Source organism: Protobothrops mucrosquamatus, unplaced genomic scaffold, assembly GCF_001527695.2.
Source record: "Protobothrops mucrosquamatus isolate PMUCROS unplaced genomic scaffold, P.Mucros_1.0 scaffold3010, whole genome shotgun sequence".
NCBI lineage: Eukaryota > Metazoa > Chordata > Lepidosauria > Squamata > Viperidae > Protobothrops > Protobothrops mucrosquamatus.
Genome location: NW_015389026.1, coordinates 198,859 through 221,425, shown reverse-complemented (window position 1 = coordinate 221,425; position 22,567 = coordinate 198,859). Strand labels below are relative to the sequence as shown.

Genomic DNA, 22,567 nt, shown 5'->3' with positions numbered 1-22,567 from the left:
AAAGAATATTAAATGTTGAAATATAATTTCAACATTTATAAGGTTGAAATTATAAAAGACCCAAAAAATAATAAAAAGATTACGTGATGAGGAGGTGTTAATTACGCTAATTAGGTTATAACATAATGTAAATGTCATTCCTTTAACTATATATTTTCTTACTATTCCATCAGTATATTGTATTCTTAGCCCATTTTATCATGCAGTCTTTTCCCTGTCCTTGTTCTGTTTCAAATTTCAATAAAGGTTCATACGTTTTAGCAATTACATGTTCATTTTTTTGTACATACTGTAGTTCAACTTCATTTTTTTTTGGGGCTGCTCAATTCCAAATGTCTTATTATCTACCTTAATGCTGTCTCCTAACTGCGCATATGGAAATCATTGAAAACTAAATCCCACTGCAGGCTCAACTATCTATATAATCTTAAATGTACTTTGCCCTCTTTCCATTTCTTATATGTGTTCTTTTTATTTCCTCCAACCCAATTAAATGTGGAAAAGGAACTCAGTTTGGTATAATAGAAAAAAAAGATTGAATTTCAAAATGGAACATGTTATCTTTGTCTTACTCCTTATGTTAGGAAGGTTTTGATGAAACAGAATAATAATTTATCAACAGAATAGTTCATAAAATATCAACCGGATGTGGAAAATCTTTCAAGCAGTCTGTGGATATGTTTCTTCCTGGCAGCCTTTCTTAATTTATCTTGGCTATGTGGTTCCATATATGTGTGTGTGTTATGTGTGTGTGCATTTTTAAAAATCTTATAGTACTGCAGAAAATACTTTGTGGTACTATAAGATTTTTAAAAATGCACATACACACAGACAGACACACAGAAATACATGGAACCACATAGCCAAAATGCATTAAAGCAAAAGGCCTTTCTGTTTACTATATGTGTTGATGTGCATCTCTTTATTTCAGTATCATTACAACCAGCTCTTGCACTTAATGACCCTCACAGCATCCACACAGTTACATGATCAAAATGTGGGCACTTGGCAACTGGGCATGTATTTAGGACAGTTGCAGTGTCCCAAGATCATGGGATCACTGTTTGTGACCTTCCCAGTTTCCAACAATCAAAGTCAATGAGCGAAACTGGATTTGCTTAATGATTGTGTGATTCGCTTAACAACTGCAGTGATATGTTTAACAACCATGACAAAAAAAATGTCATAAACTCAGGCATGACTCACTTAACCACTTTGCTTAGTGACAGAAATTCTGCTCCAATTGTGGTCATAAGTCAAGGATACCTGTAGAGCAACTGATTATTTCTCATTTTCATTTCAGTGTGGACTTTAGGGGGTATAAACATAGCAAAGATAGTACATTATTCCCCCACCGCCTCCCCCATGTGTGCACATACAAACACACATATGCTTCTTATTAAAAAAAAGAACAAGTTATGAATCCATTGGTCCAGAATAAAACATAACTTACCATGTTAAAAGCACACCATCTTTTAATAAGGTCTCATTTATGTTAACCAGATGGGATAATAAGGATTATTCTGGAATTAAATCGATGCTAATCATTTCCTTGTTTCAATGAGCTAAAGTAGCATATCTGTATAGTTGTGTAAAAACAGTTTTTGCCCAGTCACATTTAACAACAAGATTCTCTGATCTCAAATTCCAAATACTTAAGCTGGAGTTCTTTTTTCTTCTTGAAAGCAGTCTTTTGATATAGCTGGATAGACTTTTTGTTTTGTGGATAAGTTCCCGCAGAGAATGTAGTTATTGGAGATTAGCAGACACAAGGTAAACACATATGGCATTAAGGAAAAACAGGGTAGAATTCTTACAAACTACAGGAAGTAATTTTAGACAACTGCAGGATATAAAATTGAGGATTTTTATTTTCTGCTTGTATGAGATATATTTTGTACTCTTAGCTTATGATTGTAAAAATACCTCTAATTGTTCTTTTATGTTGTATTCCTGCTGTTTAGTTATAATATTTACATATATATGTAGACAGTTTTGCTACCCATAGGAAGACCGCCTGGGTCAGGGGTAGGCAACCTTGGCTCTTTTATGACTCGTGGACTTCAACTCCCAGAATTCCTGAGCCAGTATGGCTCAGCTTGGAAACCTCTCCCTTTCCCCTCAGCATGGCTGGCTCAGGAATTCTGGGAGTTGAAGTCCACGAGTCATAAAAGAGCCAAGGTTGCCTACCCTTGGCCTGGGTCAAAGGCAATGTTCTCCCAGATCTCATAATCTTTGGACTTGAAACTACAATAAAAGTGTACTGAAATAATAAGTTTCTGGGGTGGGATGCCTAAAAATATGGTAAAATATATATATTCTTATATCAATCCTTCTGAGGTTCTGTGTATTTCCTTTCTTATTGACTAGAGAATACCTAGTGACTAGGATAAAGTTGAAATATTTCAGAGCTGATTCAGATGGCTACATAAGAAGCAGTGATGAAAGTTACTGTTTTTTGCCTGGAAACTATTCTTCAAACACTTCTCTTCACCCCTAGTTTGTCACAGCCCTACATATTCATGAATGATTCTGACATGTCTACTTTGATTTAATACCGAAAATTACAGAACAGGGTATTCCATGTCATAAGGATTGAGGCCATTAATAATTAGGAGATAATGTTGTGTCTATGATACTTTTGGGTTGTGAGGTCCTAAAGGCTTTTATAATACTGTACATCAAAACAATTGCTTCTGATTTTGGAAATGAAGACATGCAGTATTTTTTAAATAGTTTTAATAACAGTGATTATATTAACATTGAGATTGGAGCCAAACTGTTGTGATGTTAGGGATGTCATACAAGAGCTGGTAGTACTGTTTGGCTGCTGGAAAGAGTTTTAGTTTCCTAGTGTGGAGGGATAGATTATATGCAAACGGAATTTAAACGGAGAATAAAAAAAAATCATCAAATAAGATGAAACAGCTACCGTCACACACAAAACTTGCTGTAGGAATTGCTTGCTAAATTTCCTCATTTTATGAGTTGTCTACTACAAAGCTTCTATCTCTATTACTCCCTTTAATTAATTAAATGTTTGTTTCAGCGCTTACTACTAAATTATCCCGGATGAGTAATATTAATAATATTTATAAAGCTTTGGATATCCTGGAACAAAAGTTTTGGAAAAAAATAGAGAAACATTTAATTTTATGGATCTATATAATTCAACTTAAAATACTCAAAGCACTCACTGTTTGAAACTTAGATATGAAAATAGATTTTCATTTCTTGTTGAGAACTAAATTATTCTCAATCAAATATCATCAAAACCTCTTCTGTTTCTAGAGATTGACTTTATGGGAAAACAGTTCCATCTGCTGGATACTAAGGGTAAACATAAGCTGTTCTCTAAAAATAGTTAACTTATATAAGTTTGTAATGATATACTAGAATGTATTAGTCATACAACATTTCAGTTTTATTAACCCATATTTTACTGTTATTTTGATTCTTTTCTCCAATATTCTCTTGTTTTCGTTCTTGTATCTTTTTACAAGTACAACTTGTATTGTTTTTCCTTTATTATGTATACAGTTGTAATCATTTGAAATGATTAAAAATAGTTAAATTAGAGAAAAGGACTACTATTAAATTTTGCTTCCTTTTTTTCCAAAATTGCTCATTCTTTAGGTTTGCCTTCCAAAGTCAGCTCATAGTTCAGGTTTTTTTAAAATCTGATTATATTAGGGTGAAATAAGTTTGAGATTCAGATTCAGAAGGTAGAGAATTAAAAAAATTCTCCAGGTAGGAAACTATATGCACAGATTTCTACTCCTAGTTATCTTTCTACTCCATTATTCATTCTCCTCTCACTCCCACTTTCTTCATTTTATTAGTATAGTGTTTTATTTTTTTTTTGTCTGGACAGATCTTGATCTGCTCCCCCATCTTGCTGAGATTGAAGCTTAGGTAGAACCATTTATTAATACTCAATTTCAGTATGTTTGATCTTGCATCATCATAAATTGCAGTTGCTTTCATTATAAGATGTATTCCTTATCGGCAAAGATAAGTGCTTTGAAATTACCAAATTTCGTCAAACACAATCATGAAGACTTTGCATTGACCTTTCTCTTGTTATCCTTTTAGCGTAAGTATGCCGATGGGCATTCATTCATTCATTCATTCATTCATTCATTCATTCATTCATTCATTCATTCATTCTGGATCACATAGAACATTTGGGTTCACATTGGAACATAACATGTCTGACTCATTGAGATAATTCCCTGGTTTTTGATATCCTTCAAACATCTGCAGATATCTATAAAGAAAAATATGGTGTGGATTATTATTTAGTTTTGGACTGTGAGAGTAAAGGGGGAACTTTGTTTAAATGGAAATCCAGATATAAATATTTGTTCCTTCTGTGAACACTTATTGAACTTTTGCTGATGAATAAAGGGATTTGAGGATTTAGAGATGGGTTTATAGAAAGATGGTGAGATACAGAATGAAGATATATTTATTTTATTTGGGGGGGTGTTCCCCTACATTTTTATGTGCACACACACACACATGTTTTAATGTATTAGGTTGTATTATTCTTATCTGTTTGATATAATCCTTAATACATTTTTTCTTTAAAAAAACCTTATATCACTGAAATCAGTTAATGAATATGAAAACTGCAACTCTATATGTGTATATTGGTCCAATTTAGATCATAATTTTAAAAAACAGGGATCACAATTATTTGTCAGAAAATTATATTGAGATATATTACAGGTAGTCCTTAACTTACAATCATAACTGACCCGGAATTATTGTAAAACACGGCAATCATTAAGTGGGTCACCATGTAACTGCCCCTGATTTTACATTTATTTTTTTTTTGGGTGGCAATCAGCAAGCAAACACAGTGGTTGTTTTGTCCCAATAGACGGTTTTTGCTAGGAATCAGAAGTAAATGGTAAAACTGGCAAAACCCACCAAAATGCAGTCATGGGACACTGCAAACGGCCATAAATGCAAGCCAGTTGGCAAGTACCCAAAATGCAATCATGTGACGGGGGGGGGGGGGAACTGTGGCCATCAGAACTTTGAAAATGGGTTGTATGTAGTTCTAGGAGGCCTGTCTTAACTTCAAACGGTTGCTAAGCAACCATTAAATGACTATCTGTGTGAATGAACATAACAGAATCATAACATAATTATGCTAGCGACACTTGATGTAAAGAATGAAATTTTTGTTACATTCACTTCTGTAATACATTTTCAAATAAGGAACTAAATATATTGATAATACCAGTAAGCAGTTAGTCAGGTTACAATGGCAATTGGAAGTGGAATTTCCATCTTAAGTGATGTGAAACAGTTGTAAAACACAGAAACACATGACTGTCTTTCTTAGCAACAGAGATCCTACAGTCCTGGTTGCCATTATAACCACAGGACCACAGGACAGCAAGCTGGGGGTGGGGGTTACTATGGGGGGGGGTAGACACTCCAGAGCATCGGGATGCTGCAGCAGTGTCATGAGGGGTGGGTGGAATTTTTAACTCTTGAAAAGCTATGGAATTTGGGTTAGTTTCATCCATATTTCCATATTTATAGTTTTTTTTCTCTTGCTGGGCTATTAAACAAATATTTTAGAATGCCATAGAGCGAGACATCTTTCTTCTCCAAGATATTACATAGTAATAAACAGCATTTGTTTTTGTAGGAATTAATTAGCTACTGGTAATTTGACAGTAGCATTCTATTTAAGAGCTATTTCAGATTGCATTCTAAGGAAGCTAATTCTTAATCATTTTCTCTAAAGATTACATATACCATGCCAGATATGATGATCAGTGCTCAACAAGGTTATAAATCAATACCGCAAAGCAGATACCGCTCACATAAAACACCTCATTGTTTCTTTTCTGTAACTCCCAGGTATGCTCCAAAACCATTTTGGAGTATTGAGGGACACTACAGAAGGTTTTATATGTGGTGTAGAGTGATTGGGAAGGAATATAATTTCTACGAATTTGAAAATGGTTTCTGTCTTTAGAAGAATGGCACTATTCATAAAAGACTGCAATCTTCTACAAATTTATCAGAATTTACAAGTTTGCCGGAAAAGAACTTCTGTTGAATGTGTTAAAGCAGAGGTCCCCAACTTTTTGGGCACCAGGAACTGGTTACTTGGAGAGAGGTTTTTTCATAGACCGGAGGAGGCGTGGTTTTGTGTGCTGCCTGCATCCTGTGGATGGGACTTTCCTTGTTTGTGCAGACCGGTTGCTGGCATGCCACGGCCCGGTACTGAGCCACGAACCAGGGATTGGGGACCCCTGCGTTAAAGACTGCACTAGATTATTCAATTGGAATAAGAAACCTGTAGTAACCAGAGAGCAATCTGTACACGTATTAAAATACCAAATATATACATAAACACCTTGGTATAATAATTAATGTGTTGAACTCCAGGTTCAAACCAACAGGTGGTCCTTATTTAGCATCTGCCTCGGACAGCAATCATTTGCAGTTACAATCATGATGAAAAAGTAACTTGTGAACAGTGCCCACATTTATGAACTTTGTGGTATCTATATCTTCCCCCTCCTTCTGATAGCACAGAGATATTACCTATGCAAACGCAATGCATCCCTTAAAAAACGTGCTAACCACAAGCTAACAAGCTTAGCTTTACCTTAAGTTGATTAGAACCTTCTAGCAAGCTGCTGCTACTTCCTGATCCTGACAAAATCCTAACCAGTTTCACACTAAAGGCTTTTCTTTGCCTTGTGAGTTGCAGCTTGAGCTTGCTAGGCAAACAGCTGGTGCTAGTACATTGCTTTCAATGTGTATTCCTCATTGTGTGCTTGAAATCCCTTCCTCTCCAGTGTATGTAAATACAAACATTAATTCCTTTTTTGTTAATTGTTACAAGGCTGGGGTGAACATTCCAAAGGGTGAGAGAATGGGGGGAAATGGCTATAAGATTTGCCCATTTTTCCATTTTCCTTGTGAGTTGAATTCTGGAAACGTAACCCTAACTCCTCTCACACTTGATTGATAAAGGAAAGGAAAGCTGAAGTAAAATTGTAAGAACTGTCATGGTCACATTATTTTTCCACTTAGCAACTACTTTGTTTAACCATCAAGTTGCCAGTCCCAATTGCAGACACTAAATGAGGACTACCTGAACTCTCATACAAAGAGGCTCACAGAGTGACTTAGAGGCAAATCATTCTTTCTCAGACTCAGACTAAGCTCACAGAATTGTAGCTGTTGGATAAGTTGGAGAAAGGAGTGCTATATTTATTACGCTGAACTCCTGATGGTATATACATATGACAAAATATTTGAACAATAGCACGACAGTAAGGCAACAGCATTATTTATAGTGTTTATGCCTTACTGACCTAGAGATAATGTTTATAGTTTACTGTAAAATTTATATAATTAAAGCTAAAACTGTGTCTTTGTTTTCTTTAAAGATACTGAATATTCTTTTTTTTCTCCCCCTAACAATATAGGAGTTGTCAAAGTGGATTATGGAGATGTATCAGTCAGAAAAGCCTTGAGAGAAAATTTGAAATGTAAACCATTTTCATGGTACCTAGAAAATGTGTATCCAGATTCTCAGATTCCACGTCGCTATTACTCCCTTGGAGAGGTATGAATTGAGGGGGCAGGGGGGTTGCATAAGAATTTGTTTTTAAAATGAAAAAATATCTCATATATGCAAGTGTAATTTAGTTTCAGGTCAAATTTATACTCAGTTTATACTCTGAGACTAATTACAGTCTGATCCTGTAGACTAGATGAACTTTGCTTGCATAGACTAGGCGCTTTGCTTGGATGTGAAGTTCTGCTCTGGTCCAAGTAGCTGCAGTTCCATCTGTTCCAAGACTTGAACCATGGCTGTGTCTTCATCAGCTTTCCTTCAAGCAGTTTCATGGCTTCAAGAGGAACTGATCCGGCACTTGCACCATCAATGATTTGCTCAAGCCTAATCAATAGAGATCTCGAGGCAGATTCATTAATTTCAGGAAAATTCGGGATCACTTAAGATCATCCAGGTCTAAGGTAGGACAGTTAAAGTAAGTTAGGATTAAAAACCAAGATAGGACCATTGTAATAGAATCTCATCTTAACAGACAAATTGAATGGAAGGGGCTCTGTTACTGAAAAAGATCTGCTCAATTGGAGAGTAGGGCGTTACATCGTCTGCATGAGGATATGTTCACAGAAATGAGGCAACTGATGTTAATTGAGCAGATTTCAATAATATATAAAATCCATTACATCAAAATTTGCAAAGAGAAAGTTTCACTGCATTTATATATAAAATAATGAATATAGTTTCCAGATCTTTCTGGAATTAGATGCCTCCACAGATCTTCCCAAGAAGATTTAGGACTACTGGATTTATTGATAGTCATACTTGCTTTCTGGAGGAGCAAGGAAGGAAGAGGTTGTGATGACTCAGCCTCTTCTGAAACTGCTCTTCTTTTGAAGCAATCTATATTGCTAGATAACTTTCCCTAATAATTTTTTGCTTTTTTTCATTTTGTTCTTAAGCAGCAAAAATGTTTTATTTATGATCTACTGTATTTTTAAAAAAGAAAAAAACCAAAAGCTTGTATGGATAGAGAAATGACATTAATCTCTTAGAAATGTGAATGCCAAAACTAGATTTTAAGAAAAAATCTAATAATATTTAAAGAATATTTTAAAAACAGAAGCTTCAAGTAAGAGAAATAATTGCAGGACGGGGCATACAATAGATGGATAGCAAAGTCAGATGAGTAAAGGCATGAAGTAATAGTTAAAGAGTACTTTACTTTTATCAATAAGCACTGGGTTTCTATGGAGAGGGGAGGAGAAGTTCAAAGAACTGTGAAAGAAACCTTGACTACTTGTCAATTTCAGGTAACTTTCTAGGGAATTTCCCCTATCTAGGAATAGACTATATAGGATATAGCAGGGTTCTCCAACCTTGGCAACTTTAAGACTTGTGGACTTCAACTTCCAGAATTCCTCAGTTAGTATGTGGAGACATCTATGGCTGATGGAAGAATTCTGGGAGTTGAAGTCCACAAGTCTTAAAGTTGCCAAGGTTGGAGACTCCTGGGATATAGCAAGACTAACATTTGCATTAATCATTTATTAAGAACAGGTCAAAAAAAATAAAAGGGTTATATAGAGACATGCAATGTGTGCTAAATAAATTTACTCAGAAGAAGGTCCAAATCAATATTTAGCATTGCAGACATCAGTCATTTAGAACAAGGGTCCCGAACCCCTGGTCCATGGACCAGTACCGGGCCGCGGCATGCCAGCAACTGGTCTGCACAAACAAGCAAAGCCCCATCTGCAGGATGCAGGCAGCACACAAAGCCACACATTCTCCGTTCTGTGGAAAAACCTCTCTCCACATAAACGGTCCCTGGAACCCAAAAGGTTGGGGACCTCTGATTTAGATTATGCCTCATGGATGGAAAAAAAATTAAAAGTCTCAGACTATATCAAATATGACCCTGAGAGAAAAACTAAACAGTGATTTTGAATATGTTTCTGATATGAAGATTTGCACATTGATGGAAATATAACAAATATGGAACGTGGAATACTGTAGATATTTGTTAGCAAAAATATACATTACTTTCCTCTACATAGGCAAAAAAATCTGAGTAACTTACAGAAAATCATATATCATAGGCTTTATACAATCTGTGGCATCTGTTCCTACTGGTTCCCTTTCCCTCTTTCAGATTTCTTTTTTTTAATTCATTTCTTTACTGATTTTTTTTACTGAAATACTGAAATGAAACCTTTCATTTCTGTAATATTCCATTGTGTCAATGTATGGGAAAAGGAAAAGACATGAGGAGAAATCAAGACAAAAATGAAACAAAAACATATTAGATTTCATAGAGGAGAAACAGTAATTTTTAAAAAGATTGACCACACAAAATTATATTGATCAATCTTTCCATTATATTGCTTAGAGAGATTATTCATAAAATGAAAGTGCATATGGTTGCTATCATTTCAGTGTAATGTAATAAATATTCTCCACTTTATCAGACTTATCCAGCTCCTAAAAGCAGGAATTGAAATCAGTCTGGTTTATAGTTCTGTTAGCATCTAGATCTTCTGGAGTATTATTATATAATAATTACTATTTTACTCAGTTAGATATCTTTTTGACATTCTGAAATGAAAATTACGAAGCATGAAATCTTAAAGCTGCTGGAAGGAAGTCCTTAAGTAGTTTAATGAAGCTTGTCCAATTTTTACTTAATAAACAAATCCTAATCAAGTACTGTTTTTTCTCCTGAGAAATAGATATTTCATTTTATATTCTTTTAGCTCTCTTTTAATAAAAAGATAATCATTGAAGTCCAGATTCATAAAAAGGATTGTCCAAGTACTTAGGCAGAAACTTCCTACAGTTCAGACATTGGGTATCTTAATATCCATTTAAAAAAAAATAAATGTTTGGAGTGGACAGACCGTGGGTAGCCTGAATATGTATTCACATTTTATTTAATGGACATTTCACGAGAGAACTTGGAACTCGTTCATTACTCTTAATGAAAGAAGTGGAGCAAAATATGATATCTTACTTTAAGGCTGAGTTTACGCTCCTTATTTAACATACTCACATTTAAAAGAGATTTCCATGTGATTACTCTTCTCAGTGACTGTTATTTCAAGTAGACATTTTCAGCTGCATAAAAAAAATTCCACAATTCTTCTCCATATTTCTAAAAGGATGGTCATTATAATCTGCCATTTATGGTTCATGCAACTGTAAATGTAAAACAGATTTTAGTCTTAGAGCTACAAAAGAAGAAAATTACCGCACAGAAACACCAGTAATGTTGAATAAATTTGTGTGGTCGAACTTCCAAGCAAATGGGAGAACAATATTGGGATGGTCTATCTTGAAAGAGTTGTTAACAAGAAAATTAAAAGATAATTTTTTGCCTATATCTGCTTACATATCCCTACTTGCCAGACTAGCCATTTTTACAGGTAGTCCTCAATTACCAACCATAATTAGGACTGGCAGGTCCATTGCTAAGGGACATAATTGTTAAGCACAATATAATGTGATTGCACCGACTTACAGGGTCAGTTCCATCAGGTCTGATTGCAGGTTATTAGGCAAATCAGTATAGGTCATTAAATGTGATGTCACATGACTGCGACTTGCAAATTCCTGCCGGCTTCCCCATTGACTTTGCTTGTTGGAAGCTGGCTGTGAAGGTTGCAAATAGTGATCATGTGACCATGGGATGCTGCAACCATCATAAATGTGCCCCTGTTTACTATGTTCCATATTTCTAATCTAAATACCTAGTTAACACTTCAGGGGTCTCCCCATAACCTTTTCCCTTAACATATTCAATAAGCATTTATTAGTATCATTTCATCCTTTTTTCTTATTCCTCTTCCATTACGAATAACTATCAATTCTAATAAGAAAAGAAAATATTAATTCAAATCAGAAAGGGAGAAAAAAAAGAGAAAAAAACAAAAAAAAACCAAAGACAAGACAAAAAGAAAGAAAAGAGAAAAATACCTTTCTATTTCTATTATTCTTTATAATCTAACAATCAATCCCTCAATATCTGTATCAAATTTCTTTAATGTCCTCCCAAAATTACTGTATCCAAAGCATATTAATACATAAACAAAACAAGTTATTAAGTTCAAACCTTAATTAGTTTTTATTCAATCTAATNTATAATCAGCAAGCCCACTTGTACCCCTAGCCCCCATTTCACAAGGAGGGACTCTACGCCGTCTATCTGAGGCACAGTGGTCTCCCTAGGACAAAGGCCCTCCCTTATAATGACCGCTACCCCCCCGCCCCTACCCCGGGTCCTCGGCTGATGAAATGCCTGAAAACCTGGTGGGCAGATGTCTACAAGAGGTACTCTTGTAGACATGCCAAAACTCAGGCTCAGACTAAGCTCACAGAATTGTAGCTGTTGGATAAGTTGGAGAAAGGAGTGCTATATTTATTACGCTGAACTCCTGATGGTATATACATATGACAAAATATTTGAACAATAGCACGACAGTAAGGCAACAGCATTATTTATAGTGTTTATGCCTTACTGACCTAGAGATAATGTTTATAGTTTACTGTAAAATTTATATAATTAAAGCTAAAACTGTGTCTTTGTTTTGTTTAAAGATACTGAATATTCTTTTTTTCTCCCCCTAACAATATAGGAGTTGTCAAAGTGGATTATGGAGATGTATCAGTCAGAAAAGCCTTGAGAGAAAATTTGAAATGTAAACCATTTTCATGGTACCTAGAAAATGTGTATCCAGATTCTCAGATTCCACGTCGCTATTACTCCCTTGGAGAGGTATGAATTGAGGGGGCAGGGGGGTTGCATAAGAATTTGTTTTTAAAATGAAAAAAATATCTCATATATGCAAATGTAATTTAGTTTCAGGTCAAATTTATACTCAGTTTATACTCTGAGACTAATTACAGTCTGACCCTGTAGACTAGAGGAACTTTGCTTGCATAGACTAGGCGCTTTGCTTGGATGTGAAGTTCTGCTCTGGTCCAAGTAGCTGCAGTTCCATCTGTTCCAAGACTTGAACCATCGCTGTGTCTTCATCAGCTTTCCTTCAAGCAGTTTCATGGCTTCAAGAGGAACTGATCCGGCACTTGCACCATCAGTGATTTGCTCAAGCCTAATCAATAGAGATTTTGAGGCAGATCCATTAATTTCAGGAAAATTGGGGATCACTTAAGATCATCCAGGTCTAAGGTAGGACAGTTAAAGTAAGTTAGGATTAAAAACCAAGATAGGACCATTGTAATAGAATCTCATCTTAACAGACAAATTGAATGGAAGGGGCTCTGTTACTGAAAAAGATCTGCTCAATTGGAGAGTAGGGCGTTACATCGTCTGCATGAGGATACGGATGTTAATTGAGCAGTTTTCAATAATATATAAAATCCATTACATCAAAATTTGCAAAGAGAAAGTTTCACTGCATTTATATATAAAATAATGAATATAGTTTCCAGATCTTTCTGGAATTAGATGCCTCCACAGATCTTCCCAAGAAGATTTAGGACTACTGGATTTATTGATAGTCATACTTGCTTTCTGGAGGAGCAAGGAAGGAAGAGGTTGTGATGACTCAGCCTCTTCTGAAACTGCTCTTCTTTTGAAGCAATCTATATTGCTAGATAACTTTCCCTATTAATTTTTTGCTTTTTTCATTTTGTTCTTAAGCAGCAAAAATGTTTTATTTATGATCTACTGTATTTTTAAAAAAGAAAAAAACCAAAAGCTTGTATGGATAGAGAAATGACATTAATCTCTTAGAAATGTGAATGCCAAAACTAGATTTTAAGAAAAAATCTAATAATATTTAAAGAATATTTTAAAAACAGAAGCTTCAAGTAAGAGAAATAATTGCAGGACGGGGCATACAATAGATAGATAGCAAAGTCAGATGAGTAAAGGCATGAAGTAATAGTTAAAGAGTACTTTACTTTTATCAATAAGCACTGGGTTTCTATGGAGAGGGCAGGAGAAGTTCAAACAACTGTGAAAGAAACCTTGACTGCTTGTCAATTTCAGGTAACTTTCTAGGGAATTTCCCCTATCTAGGAATAGATTATATAGGATATAGCAGGGTTCCCCAACCTTGGCAACTTTAAGACTTGTGGACTTCAACTTCCAGAATTCCTCAGTTAGTATGTGGAGACATCTATGGCTGATGGAAGAATTCTGGGAGTTGAAGTCCACAAGTCTTAAAGTTGCCAAGGTTGGAGACTCCTGGGATATAGCAAGACTAACATTTGCATTAATCGTTTATTAAGAACAGGTCAAAAAAAATAAAAGGGTTATATAGAGACATGCAATGTGTGCTAAATAAATTTACTCAGAAGAAGGTCCAAATCAGTATTTAGCATTGCAGACGTCAGTCATTTAGAACAGGGGTCCCAAACCCCTGGTCCATGGACCAGTACCGGGCCGCGGCATGCCAGCAACTGGTCTGCACAAACAAGCAAAGCCACATCTGCAGGATGCAGGCAGCACACAAAGCCACACATTCTCTGTTCCATGGAAAAACCTCTCTCCACATAAAAGGTCCCTGGAACCCAAAAGGTTGGGGACCTCTGATTTAGATTATGCCTCATGGATGGAAAAAAATTAAAAGTCTCAGACTATATCAAAGATGACCCTGAGAGAAAAACAAAACAGTGATTTTGAATATGTTTCTGATATGAAGATTTGCACATTGATGGAAATATAACAAATATGGAACGTGGAATACTGTAGATATTTGTTAGCAAAAATATACATTACTTTCCTCTACATAGGCAAACAAATTTGAGTAACTTACAGAAAATCATATATCATAGGCTTTATACAATCTGTGGCACCTGTTCCCTCTTTCAGATTTCTTTTTTTAAATTCATTTCTTTACTGATTTTTTTTACTGAAATGAAACCTTTCATTTCTGTAATATTCCATTGCGTCAATGTATGGGAAAAGGAAAAGACATGATGAGAAATCAAGACAAGAATGAAACAAAAACATATTAGATTTCATAGAGGAGAAACAGTAATTTTTAAAAAGATTGACCACACAAAATTATATTGATCAATCTTTCCATTATATTGCTTAGAGAGATTATTCATAAAATGAAAGTGCATATAGTTGCTATCATTTCAGTGTAATGTAATAAATATTCTCCACTTTATCAGACTTATCCAGCTCCTAAAAGCAAGAATTGAAATCAGTCTGTTTTATAGTTCTGTTAGCATCTAGATCTTCTGGAGTATTATTATATAATAATTACTATTTTACTCAGTTAGATATCTTTTTGACATTCTGAAATGAAAATTACGAAGCATGAAATCTTAAAGCTGCTGGAAGGAAGTCCTTAAGTAGTTTAATGAAGCTTGTCCAATTTTTATTTAATAAACAAATCCTAATCAAGTACTGTTTTTTCTCCTGAGAAATAGATATTTCATTTTATATTCTTTTAGCTCTCTTTTAATAAAAAGATAATCATTGAACTCCAGATTCATAAAAAGGATTGTCCAAGTACTTAGGCAGAAACTTCCTACAGTTCAGACATTGGGTATCTTAATATCCATTTAAAAAAAAATAAATGTTTGGAGTGGAGAGACCGTGGGTAGCCTGAATATGTATTCACATTTTATTTAATGGACATTTCACGAGAGAACTTGGAACTCGTTCATTACTCTTAATGAAAGAAGTGGAGCAAAATATGATATCTTACTTTAAGGCTGAGTTTACACTCCTTATTTAACATACTCACATTTAAAAGAGATTTCCATGTGATTACTCTTCTCAGTGACTGTTATTCAAGTAGCCATTTTCAGCTGCATAAAAAAAATTCCACAATTCTTCTCCATATTTCTAAAAGGATGGTCATTATAATCTGCCATTTATGGTTCCTGCAACTGTAAATGTAAAACAGATTTTAGTCTTAGAGCTACAAAAGAAGAAAATTACCACACAGAAACACCAGTAATGTTGAATAAATTTGTGTGGTCGAACTTCCAAGCAAATGGGAGGACAACATTGGGATGGTCTATCTTGAAAGAGTTGTTAACAAGAAAATTAAAAGATAATTTTTTGCCTATATCTGCTTACATATCCCTACTTGCCAGACTAGCCATTTTTACAGGTAGTCCTCAATTACCAACCACAATTAGGACTGGCAGGTCCATTGCTAAGGGACATAATTGTTAAGCACAATATAATGTGATTGCACCGACTTACAGGATCAGTTCTATCAGGTCTGATTGCAGGTTATTAGGCAAATCAGTATAGGTCATTAAATGTGATGTCACATGACTGCGACTTGCAAATTCCTGCCGGCTTCCCCATTGACTTTGCTTGTTGGAAGCTGGCTGTGAAGGTTGCAAATAGGGATCATGTGACCATGGGATGCTGCAACCATCATAAATGTGCCCCTGTTTACTATGTTCCATATTTCTAATCTAAATACCTAGTTAACACTTCGGGGGTCTCCCTATAACCTTTTCCCTTAACATATTCAATAAGCATTTATTCATCCTTTTTTCTTATTCCTCTTCCATTACGAATAACTATCAATTCTAATAAGAAAAGAAAATATTAATTCAAATCAGAAAGGGAGGAAAAAAAAGAGAGAAAAAAACAAAAAAACAAAAACAAAGACAAGACAAAAAGAAAGAAAAGAGAAAAATACCTTTCTATTTCTATTATTCTTTATAATCTAACAATCAATCCCTCAATATCTGTATCAAATTTCTTTAATGTCCTCCCAAAATTACTGTATCCAAAGCATATTAATACATAAACAAAACAAGTTATTAAGTTCAAACCTTAATTAGTTTTTATTCAATCTAATCTCTTATTTAACTGTTTTAAGCCATAAATCAATCCATATCTGATAAGCCCTTTAAACCCATTACCTAAAACCTTAAGTCACATCCTTAAATCTTATTCTGGCTTTCCTTTTATGCCAAACCGGTTTCCATAACCTCTATATCAATGAACAAGTCACTCTTTATGCCTTGTAAAATCCTTTGAATCAACCAGAGACGTCCTCTTTTCTGTTGTAGAGACCTAGCTCCTTTGTAGGTAGTCCCTTGTTGTTTTGAAAAGTCAAATCTCCACATTTGAAACTGTTGAATACTATGAAACATAGTAAGTGAAATAGGTAAACTCAATACAGGATTCGGATTTGTAGATTTATTTAGACGAAAGATTATTGAGGATTGCTATGATTGATTTAGTTGTATTGTAATATATCAATTTGAATATAATATGTCATTAGGGGGAAAAAAGAGGAGGTTTTTAATGACTTAATTTGAACTTTATGAATATGACTTTGTTTTGTGGACAATTGACTGCCCTGCCACCACGTTGTTTCTTAAGCACTTGTTTGTAAAATGAAGAAAACAATAAAACTTGTTTAAAAAATAAATAAATGTGCCCCTGTTGTCAAGTCATATGATGTCAACTTGCAACTTCCTGTCAGCTTCCCCACTGACTTTGCTACTTCCTGCCAGCTTCCCCATTCACTTTGCTGGTCAGAAGCAGGCTGTGAAGGTCACAAATGGCAATCATAGGACCGTGGCATGCTGTTACAGCCTCAACTTTGAGGACCAATCATAAGTCTCTATTTTCAACATTGTTGTAAATTTAAATTTGAATGGATGCTGGGCGAGTGGTCGGCAACCGAGGATTACCTGCAAGGATTACCTTGCAGTGTCTTTAGGAGATAGGATATATAAGTAAGAAGCGATTGTGTGGAGAATCGGAACTAATGAAGTCTTGGCAAGAGACTTTCAGAGGAAGGACAGTAGCAACGATCTATACAAAATCCAAAAGCCTATTCAGTACCTTTATCTTTTTACCAATTTTCCCAGTTTAAAATAATATCCACCTTAACACAGCAGTCTTAAGCACTTTTAGCTTTGCAGTGGGCCTAATTCTCAGCATTGAGTACAAAAAGTCTTTATTGTTTTCCACAAAAAGAAATAGCATTGCCTATAAGATGTTTTCCAGGCTGAAACATAATTGCAAAAATCTACTTTGTACTGATAATACTGCTCATATGATCTGAAGCTTTTCTTCAAGGATAATGTTTGAAAGGTCTTCTAAAATATAAGGAATGCTGAGAAACAAATAGAATTTTATTTGTGCAAATAACATAAGCACTAAAATAGGGCACAGTGTACATTCTTTTTTTTTTTTTTGTTAATCTTTCATTGAAAGCTATCTAGGAGTGTCACTTTCCAAAAGCAGTACTTTGGAAAGAATAATTTTCATAGAAATTATCTCTTCTGCACAAGTGAAAATGGTGGTGCCGTTTCTTAGACAAAACTACGATTAACACAATATTTTATTTAGAAATAACATGTGCATCGAATGACACCTCTTTTGAGTAGACATGCTTACTGGAGACTAACTCATACTGAACCCAGCGTAAACATGTTTGTGTAATTGGGCATCATCCTAAATTTTACATAATGTCAAAAACCATTAAATTCCTGCTGGTTTTTCCCCTTAACTATTTCTTGTAATAATTATTATGAAATGTAATTAGTTTTATTTTTCTTCACAGATCAGAAATGTTGAGACAAACCAATGTTTAGATAATATGGGACGTAAGGAAAATGAAAAAGTAGGCATATTCAACTGTCACGGCATGGGAGGAAATCAGGTAAAATATACCTTATTTTAAAAATTATTTCTAAGGCTTAGCACATGGATATAGGCATTAGTGTTAGGGGGGAAGGTACAAAATAAACATTACAATATCACAATGACAGCTTCTGTCCTTTTGTACCTGTGTGAAGAAAGGATATATAAGTGTGTGTGCATTACATACTGAGTTGCCATTATGATGTTGTTTCATTGTTCCCTATGGTAGAACACTTCAAACAGTTTAAGTTTTGTTCCATTAGAACTTGAATAATTTGAAGAATTCTGACAGAACATATTGAACATAGATTCATTTTCCTCCCAAAATCTGAACGCTTAAATAATGCTTATTTTCCTAAGTGGTAGTGAATCAACGCAAAATAAAATCAAATTGGGTAAAAAAACAAAACAAATAAAAAAACACTAAATGAAATATCTGTTTAAGTAGTTTGAAGCTTCATTGAGATTCCAACAATTATACTACAAGCTTGTTCTACATTGGGTTATATTATGCTGTGCTTTGCTTTAAGATATATTACAATGTCTTAAGTGAACAAAGTAAGTAATTGTCCCTATTTTTCTTAGACAGGCTTCATCCCATTATTCCTACTACATTTTGATAATTCTCAGACAAAAGTGCAAATTCTAGTCCATATATAACAGATTGCAGGAGATGGAGTAAAAAAGAATTGAACAGAGAAGGGATTTTTTTCCATTGTTTTATAGAAAATTAATTCAGAGCATGGGAATTTTTTTTGCATAAGAACTAAAGCTTAATTTCACTTTAAATATACAAGTATTTAATTTCCCACAACTTTAAATTCAGAGAAAGTAGAGGTCAAATGCTTCATTGACTATATAAAGGTATTTTATTGTGATGAGCATGCCAAGTGGTGAAATGTCCTTAACAGATATGGGAATCTTGAACCATCTTTTATGTGAACTCTATACACAGGATGAGAAATCACAGTCTGAATAAAATATGGCAAAATAGACTGGCTCCGGGTCAGGATAGACATGAGACAAGACTGTATCCTCTCTCCTTCTTTATTCAATCCATAGGCTGAGCAAATATTGGGGGGGGGGGGAATGAATTGCAAGATTAGCATAGTTTTAAAATTAGAGGAAGAAACATCATAAGCTGGCACTGATGACACTATTCTGATAGCTGAAAATGCAAATGCTCTGCCAGCTCTAGTAGTGAAAGTCAAGGAGCACAATGGAAAAAATGGGACTGCGATTAAAATGAAGAAGACCAAACTAATGAGAATAAGTACAGCAACCAATCTTAGTACTCACGACGAAGATATTGATATAATGGATAATGTCATCCTTTTATGATCAACTATTAATAGTAAAGGCGCTAGCAGTCAAGAAATATACTGCAGTTTAATTCTTGGGGGCATTTAGTGATGAAGGCCTTGGGAAAAAAATATTCAGATGCCATGCTGGCTCAGGAATTCTGGGAGTTGAAGTCCATGAGTCATAAAAGAGCCAAGGTTGCCTACCCCTGGTCTATACCTACAAAAATGACAATTGTGTAAGCAGTGATACTCTAAGGAAGTGAAAGTTGGACTTTGAAGAACCAGGAGAGAAAGAGAATCACTGCTTTTGGATTTTGGAATTGGAGAATACCCATGGGAATACACGAATACATGAGTTAACCAAGCCAACAAATGGTTCATAGAACAAATTAATCCAGAATTCTTACACAAGGTACAAATGGTCAGCCTCAAATTATATTGTGGACACCATATGTGAAGATAAGGCTGCCTTGAGAAAGCTATAGCAATGGAAAGAAAGAGAGAGGATAACCAGCAGGAAGGTAAATAGACAATTGCAGCAGTGATGAGTGCAGCGTTGGGATATCTGAAACGCCAGGTTGGAGATAGACCATACCTATGTGGTTGCTAAGAATCAATATTGACTTCATGGCACACCATAAAAGTAGAAATGGACAATCTGCCCGAAGTGCTGTTTTGATGCCCTGGAGCCTCAATCCCCTTCTAATTGCACTGCTGCACTTTCTGTTTATTTTATTTATTAAATCTATTTATTTATTAAATTTATACACTACCCATCTCACTATCTAGAGTGACTCTGGGAGGCCTACAATACAATTTTCTATGTTGAACTGGAAAGAAAAAAAAATGTCCATTCTGCATTAGAGCTGGTTGTTACAAGACCTTTTTTCCCCTCCTTGAATTCTATGGTAGGGACGTTCCTTTTGCCAGTTTTATATATATAAGAATCTGTAATCTCTTGAAGGTCATTTCTGACATTCTTAAAATAATTTGTAGAAATAATGTACTTTAAGGGATTGCAGGGTCTTAAAAAGGAAGTACCACAAGATAGAAACTGATACAATCCATTGATATGTCATAATGACTATCACACAATTTATGACAATAGCAGGATAGTCCTATATCCATATTTACATTTTAAAAGAAGTATATATAGAGAGAATATTGCCTCCTCTCACACAGATACACAAATTCTGTAAGTTTTTTTTAATAAAGGCAAAATTTCAATTGTCTCATAAAGCTAATTTTAGATAGTGTAGTAGGCATATTCAATTAAGTAAATTAAACATTAGGCGTAATTAATATATTCCTTATTACATTAAAAAAAATCAGCAATATAATATTTTATTCAAAAGAATATCCGGTCATTTGGCTTATGCATATAGTACTATCCTTCCCAAATGAACTTAACCATTGCACTTCAGTTACTTATTTTAAATTAATGCAAGAATTCTTTATTTACATTGGCCAACATCATCTGAAATGGCAATAAGTAACCTATATATTTTCTCATACATTTAAAAAATGTCTTATGTGAAAAGGGCTCCTATTCCTTTAATTGCCCAATAATATATGAATCATAAGTTAAGAATTTAAACATTTTTCCTTCTTGCATGCTATTAGAAGTTGCTTGTATAAACTGTTTTTACATGTGTATAGTTGCAGTTTAAGCATTTGCAACATTCTTTTATAAAGAACTTTGTATCATGTGTAACTAAATATTAGAATATTAACAATAAATTGCGATTAAATCTGTTTTTAATCTTTTTCCTTTCTAAAGCACCTAATTGGTAACTTAAAATGATTTGCATGCATTCTCTAATTGGTAATGCAATCAAATTCAATTTGTACGCTTCGCCAAAGGCAGCATTCTATAGCTAATTGGCAAAAGGTTGCTTTCAACAACTAAGGGAGAACACATTTCTTTTACTTTTGATTAGAATACCTTTAGGTTGGTTGAGGGGTGAATTCAAAATGATTGGGAGCCTTGTAAATAATTAAAATAGATGCCACTTATATTGCTTTAATTTCACTTAATTTTATTCTGAACAAGATCTGGCTTCAAATTAAGTGGCAGCTTGGAATTAGTAATTTCTACCTATCCCCTTTATAATGTTGCTTCTTAACAAAACGTAACAATAACAGTGTTGAAAGGGACTCTGGAGGTCTTCTACTCCAACCTCCTGTACAAGCAGGAGACCTTATACCATTTCAGACAAATGACTGTCCAGTCTCTTCTTAAAAACCTCCAGTGATGGAGCGCCCACGATTTCTGAAGACAAGCTGTTCCACTGGTTGATTGTTCCCACTGTTAGGAATTTCCTTCTTAATTCCAGGTTGCTTCTCTCGTTGATTAGTTTCCATCCATTGTTTCTTGTCTTGCCTTCTGGTGCTTTGGAAAATAAATTGACCCCTTCTTCTTTGCAGCAACCCCTCAAATACTGTAATGCTGCTATCATTTCACTCCTTCTTTTCTCTAGACTGGCCATACCCAATTCCTGCAACCATTCTTCATATGTTTTAGCGTCTAGCCCTTAATCAACTTTGTTGCTCTCCTCTGCACTCTTTCAGAATGCACTCTTTTCTTTCTTTTCTTCTCTGCACTTTTTTCTTTCTTTTCTTCTCTGCACTCTTTTCTTTCTTCTCTTTCATTTTTTCCTTTCTTACTGCCTGTTTCATCTTACATTTCTTCGTTTTTACATCCCAAATTTAATCAGCTGCAATTCTGTTATAATGCTGCTGCATCTAAAGTCTTTTACTGCTCCAAGTCAGTCTTGTGCAGTACATATTGTGGTGTGGGATGTCCATCAGCAGCAGTCCATAAGGATGCTAAAATCATAAAAAGTGCACCGTGTCCTCATAAGGCAAATTGTGTCCTTTCATACTTGTGTTGCAACATTGCATTCAGGTACTTAAAGAGGAGATTTTGCAACACAAAGTTGTACTGCAACCTTGCATGACATCACACATTTCATTTCTTAATCCTCCTTGCCTTCCTCCCCTCAACATCTATGGTATGTTCTGTATGGATATGTAAACATTTGAAATCTAAAAACCCACCGAAGATATTCGTATCACTTTCAAATTTTGAACCAA

At 34.7% G+C, this 22,567-nt stretch overlaps 1 protein-coding gene across 1 annotated transcript in view; it reads left to right on the top strand.

Moving 5' to 3' along the window:
* LOC107296866 (polypeptide N-acetylgalactosaminyltransferase 13) overlaps positions 1-22,567 on the top strand; it is a 98,851-nt gene that overhangs the window by 61,080 nt on the left and 15,204 nt on the right. The window contains exons 8-9 of the mRNA XM_015826221.1: positions 7,473-7,612; positions 18,088-18,186. Coding sequence (XP_015681707.1) covers positions 7,473-7,612; positions 18,088-18,186 — 239 coding nt within the window. The remainder of the gene's footprint in view (positions 1-7,472; positions 7,613-18,087; positions 18,187-22,567) is intronic.